Source organism: Suncus etruscus, chromosome 15 (assembly GCF_024139225.1).
Source record: "Suncus etruscus isolate mSunEtr1 chromosome 15, mSunEtr1.pri.cur, whole genome shotgun sequence".
Lineage (NCBI taxonomy): Eukaryota > Metazoa > Chordata > Mammalia > Eulipotyphla > Soricidae > Suncus > Suncus etruscus.
Window position 1 is genome coordinate 43,215,270 of NC_064862.1, and position 24,835 is coordinate 43,240,104.

The following is a 24,835-nucleotide window of genomic DNA, read 5'->3' on the forward strand; positions in this document are numbered from 1 at the left end:
TAATTACGTCTTCAATTTCCTCTGAAGTGATTGGACTGTTTAGAGTTTCTAGGTCTTCCTTTTCCAGTCTTGGAAGAGGGTGTTTGTCCAAGAATCTGTCGATTTCTGGTGGGTTCTCTAGCCTAGTTGAATATAGTTGTTCATAATATGATCTCATGATATGTTGTATTTCTTGGGGTTCTGTTGTAATCTCTCTCCTTTCATTCGTGATCCTAGTGATTTGGGTGTTTTCCCTCTTTTTTTTGGTAAGTTTTGCCAATGGTTTGTCTATCTTATTTATTTTTTCGAAAAAACCAACTCCTGGTCTCATTGATTTTTTGTATTGTTTTCTTAGTCTCTATGTTGTTTATTTCTGCTCTGGTTTTTATGATTTCTTGCCTTCTGGTTGTGGTTGGATTTCTCTGTTGCTGTTGTTCCAATTCTTTGAGGTGATCTTTTAAACTGTTGGTTTTGTTATTTTCCTGTTTCTTAACATAGGCCTGTAATGCTATGAGTTTCCCCCTAAGTACTGCTTTTGCTGTATCCCATAAATTCTGACATGTTGTCTCTTCATTGTCATTCGTCTCAAGGAATCTTTTTTTTTTTTTTTTTGGTTTTTGGGCCACACCTGGTAACGCTCAGGGGTTACTCCTGGCTATGTGCTCAGAAGTTGCTTCTGGCTCGGGGGACCATATGGGACACCGGGGGATCGAACCGCGGTCCGTCCAAGGCTAGCGCAGGCAAGGCAGGCACCTTACCTTTAGCGCCACCGCCCGGCCCCTCAAGGAATCTTTTTATTTCCTCCTTGAGTTGTTCTTTGATCCAGCTGTTGTTAAGCAGTATGTTATTCAATCTCCAGGTATTAGTTTTCCTCCATTGCTTCTTCTTGACATCAATTATAAGCTCTGTTGCATAGTGATCTGAAAGGGTACTTCTAATGATCCTTACCTTTGTGGTCTTATATAGGTTGGCTTTGTATCCTAAGACATGATCTATTCTGGAGAAGGTTCCATGTGGGTTTGAGAAGAATGTGTATTCTACTTTCTGGGGATGGAGGGCTCTATATAAGTCTATTAGCCCTAATTCTTCTAATTTTTCATTTAGAGCTCTTATTTCTTTACTATTTTTCTGCTTGGAGGATCTGTCCAGTGGTGATAGTGGAGTATTGAGGTCCCCTACTATTATCACAATTCCCTTCATGTGTTTCTCCAGGTTTGTCAGTAGTTGCCTCACATATTTTGGTGATTTTACATTAGGTGCATAGATATTGACCAGGGTTAGCACTTCTTGATCTAATGTTCCCCTGATCAGTAAGTAGTGCCCCTCTTTGTCTCTGATCACTTTCTTGAGGTTGAATACAATTTGGTCTGATATAAGAATGGCTGTCCTTGTTTTAATTTTTTTATTTATTTAAAGACTTATGATCAGTTATGTCAACTATGTGATGCATTTTCTTCAATAAATAAAAAAATTATTAGAAAAAGAAAATGAACATAAAAATATATTTTTTTATTGGGGCCAGAGAGATAAAAATAAATATGCTAATAAGCATCTCATACAAAACAAACAAAATTTTATGTAAAAACATTTTATTTAGAAACTAAATACATGTAATCTTCCTTAATTTTGACCTTGTAAATCTTTTTAGCTAAAGATATCAGTGTTTTCTCTGTCTAGAGATGCAGCATAGCAAAATGATCAGGAATACCAACTTTATCTAGTCCTGGCTCTCCTTACTAATTGTGTGATCTTTAATTTGCTTCCTGATTTATATGTTGTGATAATATTATCTCCCTTATAATATGAGAATTCAATGTATTAATGAAATTACTTCTAGGTAGCTGGTACAAAGTATTTATATGAACAGTCCCCCTTCTCTTTTCCAGCATTCAGTTTCCAAAAAATCTCTCCATCCTTTGTTTTTTATTTAAACACCATGGTGACAAGGTTGTTCATAATACAGTATTATTTTCCACAGATAACGTTTTTCATGATTTACAGTCATACAATGAATAACAACAACCTTCACCAGTGTGTATTTTCTGCCACCAATGTCAACAATTTCTCTCTTGCCCTCTCTGATGCTCTCTTCTCTCCTACCCACCCTCTCCCGCCTGTCTCTGGGGCAGGCATTTTACTGCGTGCTCTGTCTGTCTGTCTGTCTGTCTCTCCCTTCTTTTGTGACATTGTGTTTTGTACCACTGCAAATGAAGGGTGCCATAAATGTCTTTTCCATATTAGACCTTCTCTAACTACACTCTGCTCTTTGTAACAAGCTATCTACCCTGGAATGGTCCCCCTGATTTTCATTTTTATTGTCTCTGGATATCATTTCCACAGTCTTTTATTTTTATTTATTTATTTATTTATTTATTTATTTATTTATTTATTTATTTATTTTTTGTTTTTGGGCCATACCTGGCGGTGCTCAGGGGTTACTCCTGGCTGTCTGCTCAGAAATAGCTCCTGACAGGCACGGGGGACCACATGGGACACCGGGATTCGAACCAACCACCTTTGGTCCTGGATCGGCTGCTTGCAAGGCAAACGCCGCTGTGCTATCTCTCCGGGCCTGTCTTTTATTTTTTTATAGACCAGTGATGAGTGAGATTATTCTTGTTTATCTCTCTCCCTTTGACTCATTTCACTCAACATAATACAGTATCTCCATGACCATTCATGTATAAGCAAAATTCATGACTTTATTCTTTTTTCTAATGGCTGCATAGTATTCCATTGTGTAGATATACCATAGTTCCTTTAGCCACTCTTCTCTTGTTGGGCACCTGGATTGCTTCCAGATTCTGGCTATTGTAAAAAAGTGCTGTGATAACCATAAGAGTGCAGAGGTCATTTTTGGATTGTGTTTTTGTATTCCTAGGGTATATCCCTCAGAGTGGTATTGCTGAATTATAAGGAACTTATTTCCAGTATTTTTAAGGAATATCTGTATTTTTCAGAAAGGTTGGACTAGATGTGAATGAGAGCTCCCTTCACCCCACATCCATGCCAGCACTGGTTGTTCTTGTTCTTTGTGATGTTAGTCATTCTTTGTGGTGTGAGATGTTATCTCATTGTTGTTTTAGTTTGCAATTCCCTGATGATTAATGATGTGGAACATTTTTTCATGTGCCTTTTGGCCATCAGTTTATTTCTTTGAGAAAATGTCTGTTCATTTCTTCTCCCCAATTTTTGATGAGATTAGTTGTTTTTTTCTTGTTGATTTCTTTCAGTACCTTGTATATCTTAGATATTAGCCCTTTATCAGATAGGTATTGGGAGAATAGTTTGTCTTATTCTATGGGATTCTTTGTATCCTAGTCACTGTTTTCCTCTGAAATACAGAAGCTTCTCAATTTAATGTAATCCCATTTGTTTATCTCTGCTTCCACTTGCTTGGACTGTGGTATTTCCTCCTTGAAGATGCTGTAGTCTCAATGCCATAGAATGTTTTGCCTGTTTTCCTCTTGGACCTTATGGTTTCAAGTTTAATATCAAGATCTTTAATCTATTTTGATTTGACCTTTGTGCATGGTTTTAAAGAGAGTGTGAGTTAATCTTTTGTTATGTAATTGATCTATATTCCCAATGCCACTTATCAAAGAGGCTTTCCTTGCTCCACATATACAAATATGTTGCCCCTTTATTGAAGATTAAATGGTTGTATACTTGGGAGTCAGCCTCAGAATACTCAAATCTATTACATTTATCTGAGGGTTTGTCTTTATTCCACTACCATGTTGTTTTAATTACTTTTGCTTTTTAGTACAATTTTTTTTTTTTTTTTTTTTTTTTTTTTTTTTTTTGGTTTTTGGGCCACACCCAGTAACACTCAGGGGTTACTCCTGGCTATGTGCTCAGAAGTTGCTCCTGGCTTGGGGGACCATATGGGACACCGGGGGATCGAACCGCGGTCCGTCCAAGGTTAGCGCAGGCAAGGCAGGCACCTTACCTTTAGCGCCACCGCCCGGCCCCCTTTTTAGTACAATTTAAAGTTGGAGAAAGTGATGCCTCCCATCTTCTTTCTCCCAAAGTTTTTTTTTTTTATTGTTTGTTTGTTAGTTTTTTGGGCCACACCCAGTGGTGCTCAGGGGTTACTCCTGGCTGTCTGCTCAGAAACAGCTCCTGGCAGGCATGGGGGACCATATGGGACACTGGGATTCGAACCAACCACCTTTGGTCCTGGATCGGCTGCTTGCAAGGCAAACGCTGCTGTGCTATCTCTCCGGGCCCGGTTGTTTTTAGTGATTTATTGGTGTTTATATTTCTAAATGAATTTCAGGAATGTTTGGTCCACTTTTTTTGAAAAAATGCCATGAGTATCCTTAGAGGGATTACATTAAATCTGTACAATGCTTTGTACAATTGCCATTCTTTTTTTGGTTTTAGGGTCACGCCTGGCAGCGCTCAGGGGTTACTCTTGGCTCTATGCTCAGAAATCGCCCCTGACAGGCACAGGGGACCATATGGAATTCAAACCACTGACCTTCTGCATGAAAGGCAAACGCCTTACCTCCATGCTATCTCTCTGGCCCCATAATTGCCATTTTAATTATGTTAATCTTCCCAATTAATGAGCAGGATATATGTCTCCATTTTTGTGTGTCCTCTTTTATTTCTTTTTTTTTTTTTTTTGGGCCACACCCGGTAACGCTCAGGGGTTACTCCTGGCTATGTGCTCAGAAGTTGCTCCTGGCTTGGGCGACCATATGGGACACCGGGGGATCGAACCGAGGTCCATCCAAGGTTAGCGCAGGCAAGGCAAGGCACCTTACCTTTAGCGCCACCGCCCGGCCCCCTCTTTTATTTCTTGAAGTAGTGTATTACAGTTTTCTTTCACCTTTTTAGTTAAGTTTACTCCAAGGTACTTGATTTTCTGAGGCACAATTTTGAACGAGGTTGTATTTTGTAATGTCTTTTCCTTCTCTTTCATTATTTGTATAAAAGAAAACCATGGGGGCTGGAGAAATAGCATTGAGGTTGGGCATTTGCCTTGCATGTAGAAGGACAGTGGTTCGAATCCCGGCATACCATATAGTTCCCCGAGCCTGCCAGGAGCAATTTCTGAGCATAGAGCCAGGAGTGACCCCTGAGTGTTGCCGTGTGTGACCTAAAAACCAAACACCACCCCCAAAAAAAACCAAAAAAAAGTGTTTGAGTGTTAGTTTTGTAGCCTGACAGTTTACTATACAAATCTATTGTTTCTAGAAGCTTTTTGTAGAGTCTTGAATTTTCTTTTTTTTTTTTTTTTTTTGGTTTTTGGGCCACACCCGGCGGTGCTCAGGAGTTACTCCTGGCTGTCTGCTCAGAAATAGCTCCTGGCAGGCACAAGGGACCATATGGGACACTGGGATTCGAACCAACTACCTTTGGTCCTGGATTGGCTGCTTGCAAGGCAAACGCCGCTGTGCTATCTCTCCAGGCCTGAGTCTTGAATTTTCTAAAGTATCATGAATGGTGAGAGCATGGCTTCTTCCTTTCCTATCTGGATGCCTTTGATATATTTTTCTTGCCTAATGGCATTGGCAAGCACTTCCAATACTGTGTTGAATAGAAGTGGTGAGAGGTGCAACCTTGTTTTGTGGCTGGTTCTCAGAGGAAAAAAGTCTTTTAGTTTTTCCCCGTTGAGTATAATATTTGGCATGGGCTTGTATAAATGGTCTTGACTATATTGAGAAAAGTTTCTTCAATTCTGATCTTGCTGCAGTTTTTATCATGAGTGGGTGTAGGACCTTGTCTAATGCTTTCTTTGCATCTATTGATATGATCATATGGTTTTTACTTTTCCTTTTGTTGATATGGTGTATTATGTTGATTGACTTATTTATGTTAAACCATCCTTCCATGTCTGGGATTAATCCTACTTGGTCATGGTTTAGGACCTTCATGACGAGCCATTGGATCCTATTTGCTAGGTTTTTGTGTTCATTAAGGATATTTGTCTGTAGTTCTCTTTTTGTGGCATCACTGTCTTCTTTTCTATCAGGATGATATTAGCTTCATAAAAACTATTTAGGAATTTTTCTGTTTCTTTAATTTTCTGGAAGTTTCTGAAAAGGATTCATAGTAGGTCCTTTTGAAAGGTTTGAAATAATGTACTAGTGAATCCATCTGGGCCTAGGTGTTTGTTTTTGGGAAGATTTTTGCTTAGCATTTTAATTTCCTCAATAGTGATGTCTGTTTAGATGTGCCAGATGATCCTGGTTCAATTTTGGGAGTTTACAGAAGTCCAACATTTTATTCATTTCTTCTAGGTTCTCTTGTTTTGTGGCATAGGGTTTCTCAAAGTAGTATCTGATTATCTTTTGAATATCTGGAGTTTCTGTAGTAATTTTCCTCTTTTTATTTCTAATTCAGTTTATTTAGTTTCTCTCTCTTTCATTGTGAGTCTTGCTAGTGAATTATCTTTTTTTTTTTTTTTTAGTTTTTTTTGGGGTCACACCTGCCGATGCTCAGGGGTTACTCCTGGCTATCTTCTCAGAAATAGCTCCTGGCAGGCTCGGGGGACCATATGGGACACTGGGATTCGAACCAACCACTTTTGGTCCTGGATCGGCTGCTTGCAAGGCAAATGCTGCTGTGCTATCTCACTGGCCCCGAATTATCTTTTTTTTTTTTTTAAGAACAAATTCTTGCTTTTATTCATATTTGGATGGTTTTTAGAGTTTACAGTTCATTAATTTCTGCTCTGAGCTTTGTTATTTCTTTCTGTCTGCCTATTTTTGGTTTATTTTGTTGATCTTTTTATAATTTATTAAGCTGTTCCATTAAGCCTACACATAGGGGAATATCATGTATAATTTTTGGTGAAGGTAGGGTAATACCCATGCACTGCTCAGGATTCACTCCTGACTCTTTACTCAGGCATTCATTCTGGCAGGGGTCAAGACACTATATGTGGTGCTAGTTAGGTTGGCAGCATGGCAAAAAAAAGTACCTTACCCACAGTACTATCACTCTGGCCTGTAGTTTTGGGATGCTTACAATTATTCTTTCCTGAGTTCCAGGCCTTCAGCAGATATATAGACCATGTCTTCTAAATTAGTGTTGAATGAGGATCATATTTGGTGGTGCTAGATAGAAGCTACTCTTGGCTCATTGCTCAGGGATTGTTCTAAGTAGTACTCAGAGTAACGTTCTGTGCCAAGGTATTAAACTTGGGGCCTCTACATGCAAAATGTATGTTCCAGCACTTTGGGCTAGTTCTCCAATCCTCATTCAGTTATCTTTGCTTTAGGTAGCTGTTTTGTGTTTTGTTTTGTTTTGTTTTGTTTTTTTGGGTCACACCCGGCATCGCTCAGGGGTTAATCCTGGCTCTTTGCTCAGAAATTGCTCCTGGCAGGCTCGGGGGACCATATGGGACGCCGGGATTTGAACAAATGACCTTCTGCATGAAAGGCAAATGCCTTAACCTCCATGCTATCTCTCCGGTCTCTTAGGTAGCTGTTTGTACAGACTGTATACAAAGGATTTGGCTCAGAGAGGGATCTGCTTTCCTGTTATAAACACATTTTATTTTATTTTTTTTATTGTGGTCGAAGTGAATTACAATCTCTCACAGTAATAGTTGAGGCACATAGTGACAATAAGTGAGGGGCATTCCCACCACCAGTAAACACTTTTTTTTTTTAACTTCCTTAAAATTAAGGTACTATGGAGTTTTAGGCATATAATGTGCCTACATCATCCCATTACTAGTGTCAGCTTCCTTTGATGAGTCTCAAGGAAGTCTCTCCATCCTCAGTGCATTCAGCTTTCATGTTATTACATTAATAACTACTTTTCTTGAGCGACAACTGCCAACCTTTAAAAATTCCTGCTGTTGGGGCCGGGCGGTGGCGCTGGAGGTAAGGTGCCTGCCTTGCCTGCGCTAACCTAGGACGGACCGCGGTTCGATCCCCCGGTGCCCCATATGGTCCCCCAAGAAGCCAGGAGCAACTTCTGAGCGCATAGCCAGGAGTAACCCCTGAGCGTCACAGGGTGTGGCCCAAAAACCAAAAAAAAAAAAAAAAATTCCTGCTGTTGGGCCGGAGAGATAGCATGGAAGTAAGGTGTTTGCCTTTCATGCAGGAGGTCATCAGTTCAAATCCCGTCGACCCATATGGTCCTCCATACCTGCCAGGAGCAATTTCTGAGCCTGGAGCCAGGAATAACCCCTGAGCACTGCCAGGTGTGACCCAAAAACAAAACAAAACAAAAATTCCTGCTGTTTATTCTGTTTCTGCTATTTCTACACCTGCATGCTTATAGGTAGGTTGACTATCTGTCAGTTTAATATCTGTGGCAAAAAGAACCAGCACTTATCTTGTTCTGGATTGTCTAAAGCCAGTCAGTTTGGCACTATCAACTGTCATCCAGCAGGAATTGGTCACAGTTAATTAAACAAACAGATGCATAAGGATATAAGTATATAGGAACTGTCCCAGTTTACCTTACATCTTGTCTGAGCTCAAAGACTGGCCATTTATTTAATATGATATCCATCTCTACCTTGAATCCCAAGGTATCAAGCCATTGTATGATCCAGGGGTCTCAAACTCAATTTACCTGAGGGACACAGCAGGCAAAGTTGGGGTGATCCTTGAGTGCAAAGTCAGTAGTAAGCCTTGAACATTGGGGGGTGCAACCCAAACAACTAAAACAAAACAAAAAAGATTCCTCTAGGGTAGGGCCACAAAATGTTGTACAGAGGGCCGTTTGTGGCCCGCGGTCCATGAGTTTGAGTCCCCTGTACCTTAATTGAAAGACAGTTGTGAAGCACATCAAATTCAATCGGTAGATGAAGAACTGAAGCTGAGGAATTTCATGCAGTCAAATAAATGGCAGGTACCCTTAAAGATAAATTGGTAAGGATAAATATTTTCCTATTCTTGCCTTAGTTGTCTTCTATAATTCAAGAAAGACCCTAAATTTTATATTTGTACTATTATTTTCTGGGTTCACTATTTTCTTGCCCAAACATATTTCAGAAGACCTAAACTGTTTTTCCCAGGGGACTCTCCCAAACTTGTTTTTTTTAGGGGAAATATTTTTTTTTGGAAATATTTTTTATAAACAAGATTTTTTTTTTTTTTTTTTTTGGTTTTTGGATGACACCCGGCAGCGCTCAGGGGTGATTCCTGGCTCTACGCTCAGAAATTGCTCCTGGCGGGCTCGGGGGACCATATGGGATGCTGGGATTTGAACCATCGTCCCTCTGCATGAAAGGCAAACGGCCTACCTCCATGCTATCTCTCTGGCCCCTAAAAATATGAATTTAATCTTACTCTCAAAATAGCTCTTCTGCCTTCTCTATCTATTCTTCTATTGCAAGTTCATGATTAATTTTCTGGTAGCTAATTTTATGTCTCTCACCCTACTTTCACTTTTGTTGAGCATTTAAAAAAATTTAGCCCAACTAATGACTGTATTTAGATGCTGTTCGTGTCATATTATTTCTTTCACTATAATAGTAAATGCGTTAAGATCATTGATTTTTTTTAATTTTATGTGCAAGTAGATTGTGTCAGCTTATTATTTTTTGTTTTAGCCATTTTATTCTACTCCCACACCTATTGTTATATTTTTATATTTTAGCAACTTATTGTGATTAATAATATATATTATTATATGTTATTGTTCTAAAAAGTAATTACAGCAGCATTCAGGAATCACTCCTGGTATGTCAGGGATCAAACCTTGGTGTGGCCTCATGCAAGGTAAATGTCCTGCTCACTGTACTATCACTCTGATCCCTCGATTATTTATTTTATATTTCTCAAGTTTTTACCAAATTTGAGTTGAATTCTCATCAATTTTGTGGGTTTTGTTGGGAGTAGGGGATTTGGGTCACACCCAGTGGTGCTCAGGCACTACTGCTTCTGTCAGGGAAACGCAGTGCTGGGGAGCTCACTAGAGTCCACCACATACAAAGTAAACACATTCTACTCTCTGAACTCTCTCTCCAGTCCCTCATCAATCTTTGGGCCCTACCTCCAACTAAATATTTTCCCATCAGGGACGATAGGGAGATTGGATTGTAATTCATTAGACACAAAACAATGTAGTGTGCTTATTTATTAATGAGGGTGATGATCTTTTCTGCTCTATGGATGTGCAATCAGCACAGTATTTTGTTTTTTTAAAATAGTTGCTTATGTTCCTTGCCAATTTTTTCCTTTACTTGGGTATTTTTCGTAGAATGGCATTTTATAACTTCTAGTGGGAATTATCTCCATATAAAGAAAAAAGAAAAGAAAAAAAAAGTAATTACAGCTAACATTAAAAATGTTCTGAGGGGCCCGGAGAGATAGCACAGCGGCGTTTGCCTTGCAGGCAGCCGATCCAGGACCTAAGGTGGTTGGTTCAAATCCCAGTGTCCCATATGGTGCCTGCCAGGAGCTGTTTCTGAGCAGACAGCCAGGAGTAACCCCTGAGCATCGCTGGGTGTGGCCCAAAAACCAAAACCAAAAACAAAAACAAAAAATGTTCTGAGGCAGGAATTGTTATAAGAACTTTGCATCAACTAAACTACTCCCCCATTAGATACTTACAGTAACTCAGAAAAATTCCTGAATTTTGTTCTATGTTAGATTTGATGAAAGTCATACAGAAAGATTGGCCAGAATAGAAATAATTGGCCATATTTGTTGGATAACACTTAAGTTTACAACAGATTGAGTTTCAGGTGTTTTGCTGAATATTGAGGATATAAGAGGCAAAAAAGACAGATTGTTATTTCTCTTCACAAAGTTGACAGATAAAAAAATAGGCGGAATGCAACTATTAGTGCTATTATATGGGAAATATGACATACGATAAAAATAGGAGATCCCTTTATGGCTTTGATATTTAAAAAGGCTTCCTTGGGTAAATAGTTTAAAACTCCGATACTTAAGGTAGTCAAACAAAGATAGATGAATTGTGAAAATGATCTTTGATTTATTTTTTTAGTATACGGGAACACAGTTTAATTTTTTTTGTTTGACCAAATTTCAGGTAATGTATTATTTTACTATTTTTTTTGTTTGTTTTTGGGTCACACCTGGCAGCATTCAGGGGCCACTCCTGGCTCTATGCTCAGAAATCGCCCTTGGCAGGCTCGGGGGACCATATGGGATGCCAGGATTCAAACCAGTGTCCTTCTGCATGCAAGGCAAATGCCTTACCTCCATGCTATCTCTCCGGCCCCTACTTTTCTATTTTTTAAATTTATTTATTTTCCTCTTTTAATTTTTTTCGATTTTGAGCCATACCTTGTGGAGTCAAAGATTTCCTGGATCTGTGCTCAAGAGTGTCCCCTGGTGTTATCAGGAGACCACAAGTGGTGTTGAAGATATGAATGTGGGTCAGTAGGATGCAACACAATTGTATGAACTCTGTATTATATTTCTGAAAACGATTTCACTCTATTTTTTGAAAAGTTTTTAGTATAAAGAAAGTTTCAAAAATTTTTTTAGAAAATACTGTATACCAGTGTTACCCTAAGTTCCATCCCTCAGAGGGCTTCTGGGAAAGATCCAGTAAAGTAGTAGTAATCTTGCCCTACTGCTGTGCTATCTCTTCGGCCCAATAGAGGGAAATTTAGGCAAAACAGTCCATGACATTGAAACTAAAACATCTTCAACTATTGTTCATGCACGTTGAAATAAAGATAAACAAATGGTACTACATTAATCAGAGAAGTTTGTGCACTTTAATAGAAACAGTAACTAGGACTCAAAGTGGATACCCACAGAATGGAAAAACCTATTCACCCAATACTCAACTGATAAGGGATTACTATCTAAGATATACAAATTACTGACAAAACTTTACATGAAAAAAGCATCTAATCCCATCCAAAAATGGAGAGAAGAAATGAACAGACATTTCCTTAAAGAAGAAATACAGATGGCCAGAAGGTACATGAAAAAATGCTCCACAACACTAATCATCAGGGAGATGCAAATCAAAACAACAATGAGATTTTGTCTCATACCACACATCACAAAAAACCAATAACAATCTGTGCTGGTGTGGATGTGGTGAACAAAGGACTTTCATTTAGTGCTCTTGGGAATGGTGTCTAGTCCAACTTTTCTGGAAAACAATATGGATATTCCTCCCCAAACTGGAAATTGAGCCTCCATATGATCCAGCAATACCACTCCTAGGGTTATACCTTAGGAATACAAAAACACAATACTAAAATGCCCTCTGCACTTCTATGTTCATTGAAGCACTATTTACAATAGTCAGAATCTAGAAACTACCCAAGTGCCTGACAACAGATGAAATTCTAAAAGTGTCACAGAAAATCATCTACACAATAGAGTACTATGCAGCTATAAAGAAAAATGAAATGGTGCATTTTTTTCTATCCCTGTCCTCCGATGAATTTTTTTTTTATACATGGACATACATGGAGATTATGCTGAGTGAAATGAACAGAGGGTTAGGGATAGACATGGAATAATCTCACTCTTCTGTAGGATATTATGAAAATAAAAATGGCAGTATGGTAATATTATTCAGAAACATTAGAGATGAGGATCAGTAGGACCAGACTGTGGAAGGAAGATTGCCACAAAGAACAGTAAGTTTAGTGAAAGTAGAGACGGTTCTACTTTGATAATAATAGTTGAAACTGATCATTCTGGACAAGAACTGGGTGCTAAAACATGATAAAGTGATATGCATGGCATCTCTTTATTAACAACAGCAAACTACAGTGTAAAAAAGGAAAATGAGAGAGATGTATGAGAGAGAAGCAAAATGTCTGACCCAGGGACAGATGGGGTGGGTGGTGGGTGGGAGATAAATGGGGACACTGATGGCGAGAAAGTGGCACTGGTGAAGGGTGGTCTACATTTTATGACCGAACTCAACTATGAACAATTCTGTAACCATAGTGCTTAAATAAGCAATTATATTAAAAATAAATCAAATAGGGGCCGGCGCGGTGGCGCTAGAGGTAAGGTGCCTGCCTTGCCTGCGCAACAATGCTACATGTTCTGTCCTATCAGTCAATACCGCGGTTCGATCCCCCGGCGTCCCATATGGTTCCCCAAGCCAGGAGTGACTTCTGAGCGCATAGCCAGGAGTAACCCTTGAGCGTCACTGGGTGTGGCCCAAAAACCAAAAAAAAAAAAAAAAAATCAAATAACTGTTTTTCTATTTTTGTGCTAATTTCTAGTCTCAGTGGGTGAGCTGATAGCTCATTTTGTTTTTATTAGCTTTTCTCTGCTTGTAAGTGATTAAGTGATACAAAACATTTTTCATATACTTTTTGGCCACCAGCATGTCTGTGTTCTTAGAAAGTTTCTGTTGGGGCCAGAGAGATAACATGGAGGTAAGGCATTTGCCTTTTGTGCAGAAGGTCATTGGTTCGAATCCCAGCATCCCATATGGTCTCTCGAGCCTGCCAGGAGCAATTTCTGAGCATAGAGCCAGGAGTAACCCCTTAGTGCTATCGGGTATGACCGAAAAAAACAAAAACAAAAAAAAAAAAGAAAGTTTTTGTTAATCTCTTCCTTCCATTTTTTGATGGAGTTATTTTTATTTCCTTAAAGTAATATACCAATGTCTTATATCTTAGATGTTTCCTCTTTATCAGTTTAGTTGTAAGAAAATAATTTTTGTTGGGTGTCTTTTATTCAGGTCATTGTAGAAGTTCCTTATTCTGATTGTATTTGTTTAACCTTCCTTCCATTTGCTTAGCTAATGGCATTAAGTCATTGAAGATACTTCTAGATTCAGTATTCTACCTATTTTGCTTAATATAATCTGTGAATAAAGGTCTGATATTAAGTTATGTATTACATTTTGATTTTACTTTTCTGTGTCATGTAGAAAAGTATTCTACCTATGTTTTCCTCAATATAATCTAAGAATACAGATCTGGTATTATATTTTGATTTTACTTTTTTTGTGTGCGGTGTCTTTGGGCTTTCAATTATGTTTTATTGGTCTGAAATTTTTATCTTTATTCTAGTACCACATTGTCTTATTTACTGCAGCTTTATAATGTAGTTTGAAGTTGGGATAAAAGGGTCCCTCACTCATTGCATGTGGGAATGTAGACGGGTTCAGACATTTTGAAAAAGAATATGGAAACTTTTTTGTAAACTAGAAATTAAGCTTCCATTTTACCAAGCAATTCCACTTCTTGGCATTTACCCCAATGGTCCCAAAACTCTTTAGAAAAGAAATTTGCATGCCTGTTTTCATTATAACACTATTCACAATAGCTCAAATATGGTCGGAACTTAAGTGTATAAAAATAGATGACTGGATAAATAAACTGTGGTACATATGAGCAAAGAAATACTACTCAGCTTTAAGAATAGATGAAATCATGCAATTTGCTGCAATGTGGATCATCATGCTGTGTAAAGTAAGAAGGAAAGAGACAGAATGATGTATCACATATAGGATATAGAAGGACATAGTAGGGGAATAACAACTTAAGGGCAATAGAAATTGAGTACTGGTATTCAGAAGGAAGCTTACCATGTGAATGGCAGTGGGGTGTATTGGTGGGTAGTAGTTGAGGGAAGGATCGAGGGTGTGGTGCTGGAATATTTTGTACCTGCAACCTTACAATTTTATAAACCACAATGCCTAAAACAAAACTTAAAAATGAGTTAATATGGGCCGGAGAGATAGTATGGAGGTAGGGTGTTTATTTTGAATGCAGAAGGACTGTGGTTGAAATCCAGGCATCCCATATGGTCCCCCGAGCCTGCCAGGAGCAATTTCTGAGCGTAGAGCCAGGAGTAACTCCTGAGCGCTGCTAGGTGTGACCCAAAAACCAAAACAAACAAACAACAACAACAACAAAAAAAACCCCAAACAAACCCAAAAATGAGTTAATATGTTTAAACATGCAGTTATGAATATTTGAACATAAAAGTTGATAAGTTAGGGTCCGGAGAGATAGCATGGAGGTAAGGCATTTGCCTTGTGTGCAGAAGGTCGGTGGTTTGAATCCCAGCATTCCATATGGTCCTCTATGCCTGCCAGGGGTGATTTCTGAGCATAGAGCCAGGAGTAACCCCTGAGTGCTGCCGGGCGTGAACCAAAAACCAAAAAAAAAAAAAAAAAAAAAAAGCTGATAAGTTAGTAGCTGATAATCATACAAAATAAGATAAAAATGAGAGGCTTTTTCAAATAAAATCATATGTTAAATTTGATGTTGATAAGATTTGGAGGAAAACTGAATTGGTAGGGATATAAAACACAACAGCTTTGGCACAACTCCCACTTTTGTAATTGAATATAAGTTGATCAAAAATACATACAAATTTCCGGTTATAAAAACACATATTACATACAGTTCTATATAAAAGAGAAAATGCTATGATTAACAGTAATAATATTTATATATCTTGGCATTCCTGGATAAGCTATTTAATATAAATAATTTATTATATTTATTTTTATAATTAACATAATTTTTAAAAAATATGAAAAGATATGGTGTCTTTTTCTCCTTAAGTATTTCAACTAATAAAGTTTTAAAACTGGTAAAACAAAAATGTCATTGAACTTATGCTTTATATATGTCATACAAAGGCTTTCAGTTTAATAGGGCTGCAGGCAGAGTATAGCAGTTAAGGTAGGGAATTAGATATCTGATTAGGGTTCAATCCCTGGTCACTGAGTGCAGAGTTAAAAGTAATCCCTGGGCAGGAGAGCTAGCATGGAGGTAGGACGTTTGCCTTGCATGCAGAAGGACAGTGGTTCGAATCCCGGCATCCCATATAATCCCCTGAGCCTGCCAGGAACGATTTCTGAGCATAGCCAAGAATAACCCCTGAGCGCTGCTGGGTGTGACCTAAAACAATAATAACAACAAAAATCCCTGGGTACCACTGGGTGTGCACTCCCCAAAACAAAATACTTTTAAGTTTTTTTTTTGTTTTTTTTTTTTATTTAAACACCTTGATTACATACATGATTGTGTTTGGGTTTCAGTCATAAAAGGAACACCACCCATCACCAGTGCAACATTCCCATCACCCATGTCCCAAATCTCCCTCCACTTTTAAGTTTTAATGCAAAACATTACCATATTAAAATATGAATTTTTAATTATTTTTCCTTCCTTAGGCTTTTCCTCCAAATGCCATCACTGTATTTTTTTACTGCAGTTCAGTGACTGTATTTTTCGCCATAATCAAACTGGTCAGTTACCGTCTACACCTTATGTTTGACAAAGGAGAAGTCATTCAGCAGAAGCCCACCTCAAAGAAAGAAAAGCCAGTTACTGAAAAAGAGACCAAAAGTGAACATCCAGTTAATCACAAAAACCCAAGGTAACATTTCTGTTTAATGAATCTGTTCATAATTTGCAAGTTTTATTATTATTAAAATATATTTCTTAGTTGCTTAGGAAAATATGCCAATATGAATAAATATATGTATATTTTTCTTATATATAAACATTTACTTTAGAACATATTTATATTGATTTTTAAGATGTTTCAAGTAATAATATAACCTAGTAATGTTACTGTGCTCTTCAGTCACTGGTCCATGGACCCATGTTGTTTGTAGACGTAGAAAGATTGATAAATGCTGCTTTGGAACTCATTTATCTGTATTTAGATTTAGTACTAAAAGTCATTTTTTTTAATTTCTTTTTTTTTTTTTTTTTTTTGTGGTTTTTGGGTCACACCCGGTGGTGCTCAGGATATATTCCTGGCTCCAGGCTCAGAAATTGCTCCTGGCAGGCACGGGGGACCACATGGGACGCCGGGATTCGAACCAATAACCTCCTGCATGAAAGGCAAACACCTTACCTCCATGCTATCTCTCCGGCCCCCATTTTTTTTTTAATTTCAATCTTGCCATTTAAGTATTAAGAGCAAGCCAGAATTATCTCAAGAAGACCATTTGTGTTTGTTTATATAAAAGAAATATATTGCATAGAACTGAAATAACTATTGAGTATTTATCACCATTTTACTTTTCTGAAGAAATAAAAGTGTTTATTTCAATGTTAAAGTAATGTTTCCACTTCTTACTATTGCAGAAACAAAATATGTATATAGAAAATGTCAGAAAATGGAGTAGAGATAAAATCTTATTTTTGAACTGATACTGATAAATTATTTTTATCTTTTTTTCTCTTGTTGGATTAGCAATAATGGGAGGATTAACAGTGACAAAAACGAAGATGACAATCGAAACCTCTCTACTCCTCTGCACTGCAGCTCTAAAGGACAAAGTATTAACTCTTCGGGCTTACTGGTTAGTGCAAGGTCTTTGTTTCCATTCTTATTTATTTATTTTTTGTATGGTAGTGTCACTGATATCTAGATTATGAATGTGCAATGGAACTGATTTTAGCCTACACTAGCTGTACATACTGGTCTCTGTGGAATATCATATCTCAGTTTAGAGATGACCTAAGAGGCATTTTTGGATAATAAGATAAATACCCATTCTTAGGCGTTTTTGCTATCTGCTTTATTCTGCCACCCCAGCCAGAGGAGCCAAATTGGACTTTGACTCTTCTTTCCTTTGTATTGTGTGTTGTTCATATTACCTATTTCACGTCTACACATTAAATCACACTTGTCTCTTAAGGAAGTTTATACAGATAGAGTTCTTTTGAACAAATTTTGATATACTACTTCATTTTTTTTACTTCATTTTTTTTTAAATTTTTGGGTCACACCCGACAGCGCTCAGGGGTTACTTCTGACTGTGCTCAGAAATCACCCCTGGCAGGCTCAGGGGACTATCTGGGATGCTGGGATTTGAACCTCCGTCCGTCCTGTGTTTGTTGCATGCAAGGCAAAAGCCTTACTGCTGTGCTTTGCTCCAGCCTCTGATATACCACTTTAATTTTACAAAAGACTTATATTAGTATCAGTTTCCAAAGAGGATATTTGCTTTTACAACAAAAGGCTGTAACTGAAAATAGACTTCAACTTTGGCTTTGCAGTAGCTCTTAGGCAATGTATATCTCTGTACAATGGGAGTGACTGACTGCAGTGTATACCTTACCTAGGAACTGCTTTCTTCAGGCTGTATATATCATAACTTCTTTTTATTTTTACTATATGCTAATTATTAGCAGTTAGGCTTAGTCAGTATGGTTTACTATGTTATTTGTAGCTGTAGAAAAACTCAAAATATTGTTCATGTCATTTGCTTTTTACCATTTTGGCTTATGAAAGATTACATAGAACTCTGCTTTTTTTCTTTTTTTTTGGTGGGGGGCACACCCATCAGTGTCAGTACTTTGAGGTGGCTCTGCACTCAGAAATGTTGTTCCTGGCAGGCTTGGGAATCCATATCAGTCCCAGGTCAGCAGCGTGCAAGGCAAACGCCCTACCACTGTGCTGTCATGCGCCCACTAAGCTCTTTCCAAAATTATAATTCATGGCCACAGAATTAGGGAATTATGACACTTGCCTTGAATGTTACTGAACTTGTTTCTATCCCTAGTACTACCAGGAATAGTATGGAGCCAGGTGTAGCCCTCAAGTCAAAAACAAACAGAACAAATTATAATATAGAACCTTTGATTAAAGGTCTAAACAAATACATACAATCATGAATTTACACATGTGTGATATTCATTTTTGCTCCCCAAATAAACAGAATGGACACGGTATTTGCTCTCTGCACATGCCATTAGCATGAGTGGCTGCTCAGTCTGCTGACTACCTGAAAATGAACAATAAAATGAATAATGTATTGATTTTTGCTCTTGTATTTATTTAGGAGTTGCCAGCACAAGAAACTGTGGAAGATCTCAAAGGTAGTGTTTATTATCATTTTATTTTGTTTCACAAAATGATCCTCAGTGAAATTAGACTGTTTTTTGTAAAACAGAATGCCATTTATTAGTTACAATTATGTTTAAATTTTAATCCTTTAACTCTTAGCTTTATTTTTTATCAGAATATGAATTTTAATCTCTATTATAGTTTACTACTCAAATTATAGTATTTTATTGATTATATTTCAGTATTCTTTTTCAGTTTGCGCTTTCTATTCTGTGACTTAGAATAGTTGAAACAGGGGCCGGAGAGATAGCATGGAGGTAAGGCGTTTGCCTTTCATGCAGGAGGTCATCGGTTCGAATCCCGGCGCCCCATATGGTCCCCTGTGCCTGCCAGGAGCAATTTCTGAGCCTGGAGCCAGGAATAACCCCTGAGCACTGCCAGGTGTGACCCAAAAACCAAAAAAAAAAAAAAAAAAAAAAAAGAATAGTTGAAACAACATAGGACATATTAGCATGGACATATTTAGTTTTTAGTATTAAACAAAAGGAAATTATATGGTATCATATATATAGATATATCTATATGTATTCCTTCACTATATAAGCTTTGTTTCTGGGAATCTTATTTTAAATTCTCAAATTTTTGTCTTAATTATTTGGGAAGGGCACAACCAGCAGTGCTCAGGGGTTATTCCTGGTTCTGAGCTCAGGAATCACTCGTAGCTGTACATGGGGATGCCCATGATCTAGCCTAAATCTGTTGCATAAAGGCAATCCTTCCTTCTTTCATCTCTCCCTAGCTCCTTTCCACCCTCCCTCCCTTCCTTTGTGTTTATGTTATGGACCTCACCCATATTGCTCAGGGCTTACTCCTGGCTCTGCACTAAGGAGCTACTATTTTGGGGTTCAGGGGATCTTACAGGATATAGAGGATACTGGGAACCAAACCTGGATGTAAGGCAAACATATTTTTTTTTTTTTTTTTTTTTTTTGGTTTTTGGGCCACACTCTGTGACGCTCAGGGGTTACTCCTGGCTATGCGCTCAGAAGTTGCTCCTGGCTTCTTGGGGGACCATATGGGACGCCGGGGGATCGAACCGCGGTCCGTCCTAGGCTAGCGAAGGCAAGGCAGGCACCTTACCTCCAGCGCCACCGCCCGGCCCCGTAAGGCAAACATATTACTTCTATACTATTGCTCTAGTTGCTAGTTGCCTTTTATTTCTTTCCTTGACTAATTGACCTGAGTAGAATTTCAGGTACTAAGTTTATAGAAGCAGTGAGAGTAAACATTGCTTTGTTTCTTTTTTTTTCCCCCCTAGGGAACTATTCAGTTTCACCATTAAGTATTATAGCTTTGTGTATTTCATCAATAGTTTGTATCAGGATGAGACCTCTTTTTATTTTTAAATTAGGCACCATAAATAAAAAATTTCTTCACAACAGTTTTAGGCATATTCTGATACATATCCCAGCAGCAGTGTGAATTTCCCTCCTTCCAGAAGATGTGTCCACAGCTTCCCTCTCATTTCCAGTCTGCCTCCTTGATAGGTACACTTTTGTTTTGTTTTTTTTTTAATAATTTAATTTGACCTAAGTGGATTACAAATCTTTCACAGTAATATTTTAGGTACATAGTAACATTAAATCAGGGGCATTCCCACCACCAATTTGTCCTCCCTCCACCCCGTCCCAGCATGCATTCCATATCCCCCTCTTTTGCCCTCCCCCCACCCCGGGCTGCTAGTATAAGTGGTCCCCTCTGTGTCTAGCTTGTTGTAGATTGGGTATTGATTCTGTTGTCATTGGTTTTGGATTTGGTGTTTAAGTCTGATCATTTTTTATTTCTACTCAATGTTCATATGAATATTTGATCTTGGTACCTTCAATTATTTTCTTCTCAATTTGTGAGTCAGAACAAGGTGGTTCAAGTTATGTGGTTCTGTTTGAAGGAAAGAAAAAAAGGGGGCAAAAATCAAACAAGTAAAAAATAGGAGGAGTCCTTCTAGAGGCTATAAATATCAAATTAAGAAATGACAGGGTGGGGCCGGAGAGATAGCATGGAGGTAAGGTGTTTGCCTTTCATGCAGGAGGTCATCAGTTCGAATCCCGGCATCCCATATGGTCCCCTGTGCCTGCCAGGAGCAATTTCTGAGCATGGAGCCAGGAATAACCCCTGAGCACTGCCAGGTGTGACCCAAAAACCACAAAAAAAAAAAAAAAAAAAAAAAAGAAATGACAGGGTAAAAGGAAGAAAATATAACAACAATACAAAAAAATCAAACAAAATAATCTGAAAAGCACCACAGCAATAAAGACAACCACCAAACAATAACCACAGTCCTGAAATAAAAACAAAACAAAGCACAAAAAAACAAGCAACAGCAATAATAACAAAAAATTAATTTGTGCTACTTCTTTTATTTTTTTGCATAAGCACATTAAATATTGAGGAGATTAGAAAGGAAATTCCCTTAGCCTAAGGGATACAGGGTTTCTCTACCCTTGAAGTATACTGTCATAGGAATAACTCCAGGCTACGTACATGCTCTTTTACCCTCCCCTAGGACCTTTTGTGGTATCTGGAAACTTTCTGCTTAGTTGTGGATGATAAAATCATGCCTCTGTAACTAGAGATATTGATATTTGCACAGGTCATAGGATGGAGCCTAGGATGGAGTCTTTCTTTACAGTTCTAGAAGTTCTGTTCCATCACTATTGTTTTAATCTGTCTTCCTTAGTTGGTGGTCTTGGTTTTTGCACCGATCCTAGGATGAAGCCTAGGATAGTCTTTCATTATGTTTCCAGAAGTCCTGCTCAGTTACATTTGTGTCAGTCAGACCTCTAGAGTTAGAGATCTTTCTATCTTTTCTTTCTTTCTTTCTTTCTTTCTTTCTTTCTTTCTTTCTTTCTTTCTTTCTTTCTTTCTTTCTTTCTTTCTTTCTTTCTTTCTTTCTTTCTTTCTTTCTTTCTTTCTTTCTTTCTTTCTTTCTTTCTTTCTTTCTTTCTTTCTTTCTTTCTTTCTTTCTTTCTCTCTCTCTCTCTCTCTCTCTTTCTTTCTTTCTTTCTTTCTTTCTTTCTTTCTTTCTTTCTTTCTTTCTTTTTCCTTCCTTCCTTCCTTCCTTCCTTCCTTCCTTCCTTTCTTTCTTTCTTTCTTTCTTTCTTTCTTTCTTTCTTTCTTTCTTTCTTTCTTTCTTTCTTTCTTTCTTTCTTTCTTTCTTTCTTTCTTTCTTTCTTTCTTTCTTCCTTTCTTCCTCCTTTCTTCCTTCTTTCTATCTTTCTTTCTATCTTTCTTTCTATCTTTCTTTCTTTCTTTCTTTCTTTCTTTCTTTCTTTCTTTCTTTCTTTCTTTCTTTCTTTCTTTCTTTCTTTCTTTCTTTCTTTCTTTCTTTCTTCTTCTTCCTTCCTTCCTTCCTTCCTTCCTTCCTTCCTTCCTTCCTTCCTTCCTTCCTTCCTTCCTTCCTTCCTTCCTTCCTTCCTTCCTTCCTTCCTTCCTTCCTTCTTTCTTTCTTTCTTTCTTTCTTTCTTTTTCTGTGGTTTCTTTGTCTGCTTTTGGTATCAGGGTGATATTTGCTTCATAGAAAGTATTTCTGTTTCTTCAATTTTTTGAAACAGCCTAAAATAGACTGGCAGTAGATCCTCTTTAAGGACTTGAGAGATTTCATTCATGAATCTATGGGCTTGCTAATGGTTTTTTAACTTTATAATTTTATTTGTGAATTATTATATTTTTTCAAAGAACAAACTTTTTCTTTTATTGACCTTTTGGATTGTTTTTTAAGTACCAATTTATTATTTTCTGCTATATGTATTTATCTCCTCCTGCCCATTTTTGGCTCCTTTTGTTGGTCATTTTCCAGTTCTTTTTGTTTTGTTTTGTTTTGTTTTGGGGTCACTTCCAGCTGCAGTAAGGGATAACTCCTGGCTCTACACTCAGAAATAGTTCCCCATTACCTTTTATGGACATATTATTGACAATTAAAGTTTTCCAGTTGTCTGGGCCAGAGATATAGTACACATGCTTGACTTGGACGTGTTTGTTTTCTAGTTCCTGAGCACTGCTGAGTTTGAGCCACCCCTGTGCATTCCAGCTATGGTTTCACCCATTCCCCAAGAAAATTCCTCAGTTCTCATCTGGGGAACTTTGCTCTCCAGAGTATATTTGACAATATTTAAAGACATTTTTCATTGCCTTTGCTGAGGGTCTGAATACATAATATCTTCAAGTGGTCAGGAATATATTTAAGCATACTACATGTACAGGACAGCTCACCAGAGTGGAGTATTTGGTCAAAATACCAGTAAAGTCACAGTTGAAAAATATTGGTTTAAGGGGATTAAGTAAAATACCTAATGTCTCATAGCTTGTAAAAAAAAATAAAACCTTTGTGTTTCTCTGAGAGTTCACGTATTTCCTTTACATCATACCAGTATTCCTCATGAGACTATAAAGTAGTGCAAGTTAAATGACTGGATTATTTTTAATGGAGATTTCTAGAACAAATAAATTCAGTGGAGGTAATATTGTATTTTATGTTTGTTTATTTTGGGGCCAAAATCAGCAGTGCACAGGGGATATTCCTGATCCTTGCATTAGAAATTACCCCTGGCAGGCTCTAGAAAGAATATGGGATGTCAAGGTTTGAAACTGGTTGGTCGTGTGCAAGGCAAATGTCCTACCCACTGTGCTATCAGTCTACCCTCTGGAGGTGATATTTTAAAAAACAAGCAGGTAATCACTTAGTAGCTGGTGCTGATTTTTAGTTTTGTTGTTATTAGGTCTTACCTTGGGACATTATTTATTACTAAACAGTTACTGTTATTTATTTCAGATGTCATTCTTTCAGATGAACAACCTGCGGCTCCAGTATCATCTACCTCACCTGGTAACAAAACAGAAAGTTTAACTGTTTCTAAAGCATATGTACCAGAAACTATAACTTTGCGTGCAAGACCAGCGAAACCAGTTGTTGCAGAGACTTTAATTGAAGGGAAGGAACAAGTAGGGAAGGGACTGCTCCCTTTTCGACACAGATCTGAGGGTGGTTTAGTAGATAAAGAAGTCCTGAAGAAGTTGGCACATCTATCTTTGTCTCAATATGACTTACTAGAAAAAGATGTCTCTTTCCAGCCTTGGGGTAGCGAAAACTCAGTCCTGATCCCAGAGTCTGTTAATTATGGCCAGGGCTCTATAAAGGAAGAGTTGCAAAGCACATCACCTCAGGAAAGCTTAAGCAGTAGCTTCCTTCAGTGTAGCACTGTCGTTGCCAAACCAACACAGGAGCCTGTAGATACATCTGAGCAGGTGGATGCTACCTTGAACCAGGGAGTGCACTACTCAGATAGTGAAGTTGCAGTTACTCTTATTGACACATCTCAACCCGGAGCACCACTGAGTCTGCATGAACCCATTAAAATTGTCATCACCATGAGCAGTAGCCCTAATTCCATGACAGACATGGAAAGCTCACTCCACCTGAAAGTCATTGGCACTGAAAGAACTGGTTTAAAGACTGATGATGAGCTAACTCACACAGGGATGACAAGTCCTTCAAGTTTGGAACAAACCAGAATTCCTGTCATTACTCTGGAGCTGCCTGAGGATGCAGGAGGAGACATCAGTTGTCTAGAAAATAATGAAAGTGAAAGAACTCCTGAGAAACTGCTGGTGGTGGAATCCTCCAATCAGTGTTCTGGCTATGAATCTGCAGAGGGGGGCAACATCACAAAGGACTACAACTCTTCCCTAAAGGACTATTGTGAAACAACTCCCAAACTCACACCTACTGTGATCTTCGAATCTGAAGGAGAAAATGTTCAAGATAATCTTGACCCCTTATCTTGTAAAAGTAGCCATGAAAAGAGACATGCCCGAGTCCTCAGTGTAGATAGTGGGACAGATGTCTTCCTGAGCAAGAGTTCCACAGAAATGACCAATGATAAAGAAAAAACAATGCCAACTTCAAAATCCGACTTGGAAGCAAAAGAGGGACAAATACCAAATGAATCTAACTTCCTGGAATTTGTCTCTCTGTTAGAGTCAATTAACACTTCCAAGGTGGTAGCATCTAACCAAAAGAGTGATTTAGCAGAGCAAAACAGAGAAAGTGGGCTTCTCAGAGGTATGATTTCATATGATTTAAGAATATTCAA

At 38.0% G+C, this 24,835-nt stretch overlaps 1 protein-coding gene across 1 annotated transcript in view; it reads left to right on the forward strand.

The window, feature by feature from the left end:
- PCNX2 (pecanex 2) overlaps positions 1–24,835 on the forward strand; it is a 328,287-nt gene that overhangs the window by 8,179 nt on the left and 295,273 nt on the right. The window contains exons 2-5 of the mRNA XM_049789037.1: positions 16,054–16,259; positions 17,088–17,196; positions 18,682–18,718; positions 23,515–24,804. Coding sequence (XP_049644994.1) covers positions 16,054–16,259; positions 17,088–17,196; positions 18,682–18,718; positions 23,515–24,804 — 1,642 coding nt within the window. The remainder of the gene's footprint in view (positions 1–16,053; positions 16,260–17,087; positions 17,197–18,681; positions 18,719–23,514; positions 24,805–24,835) is intronic.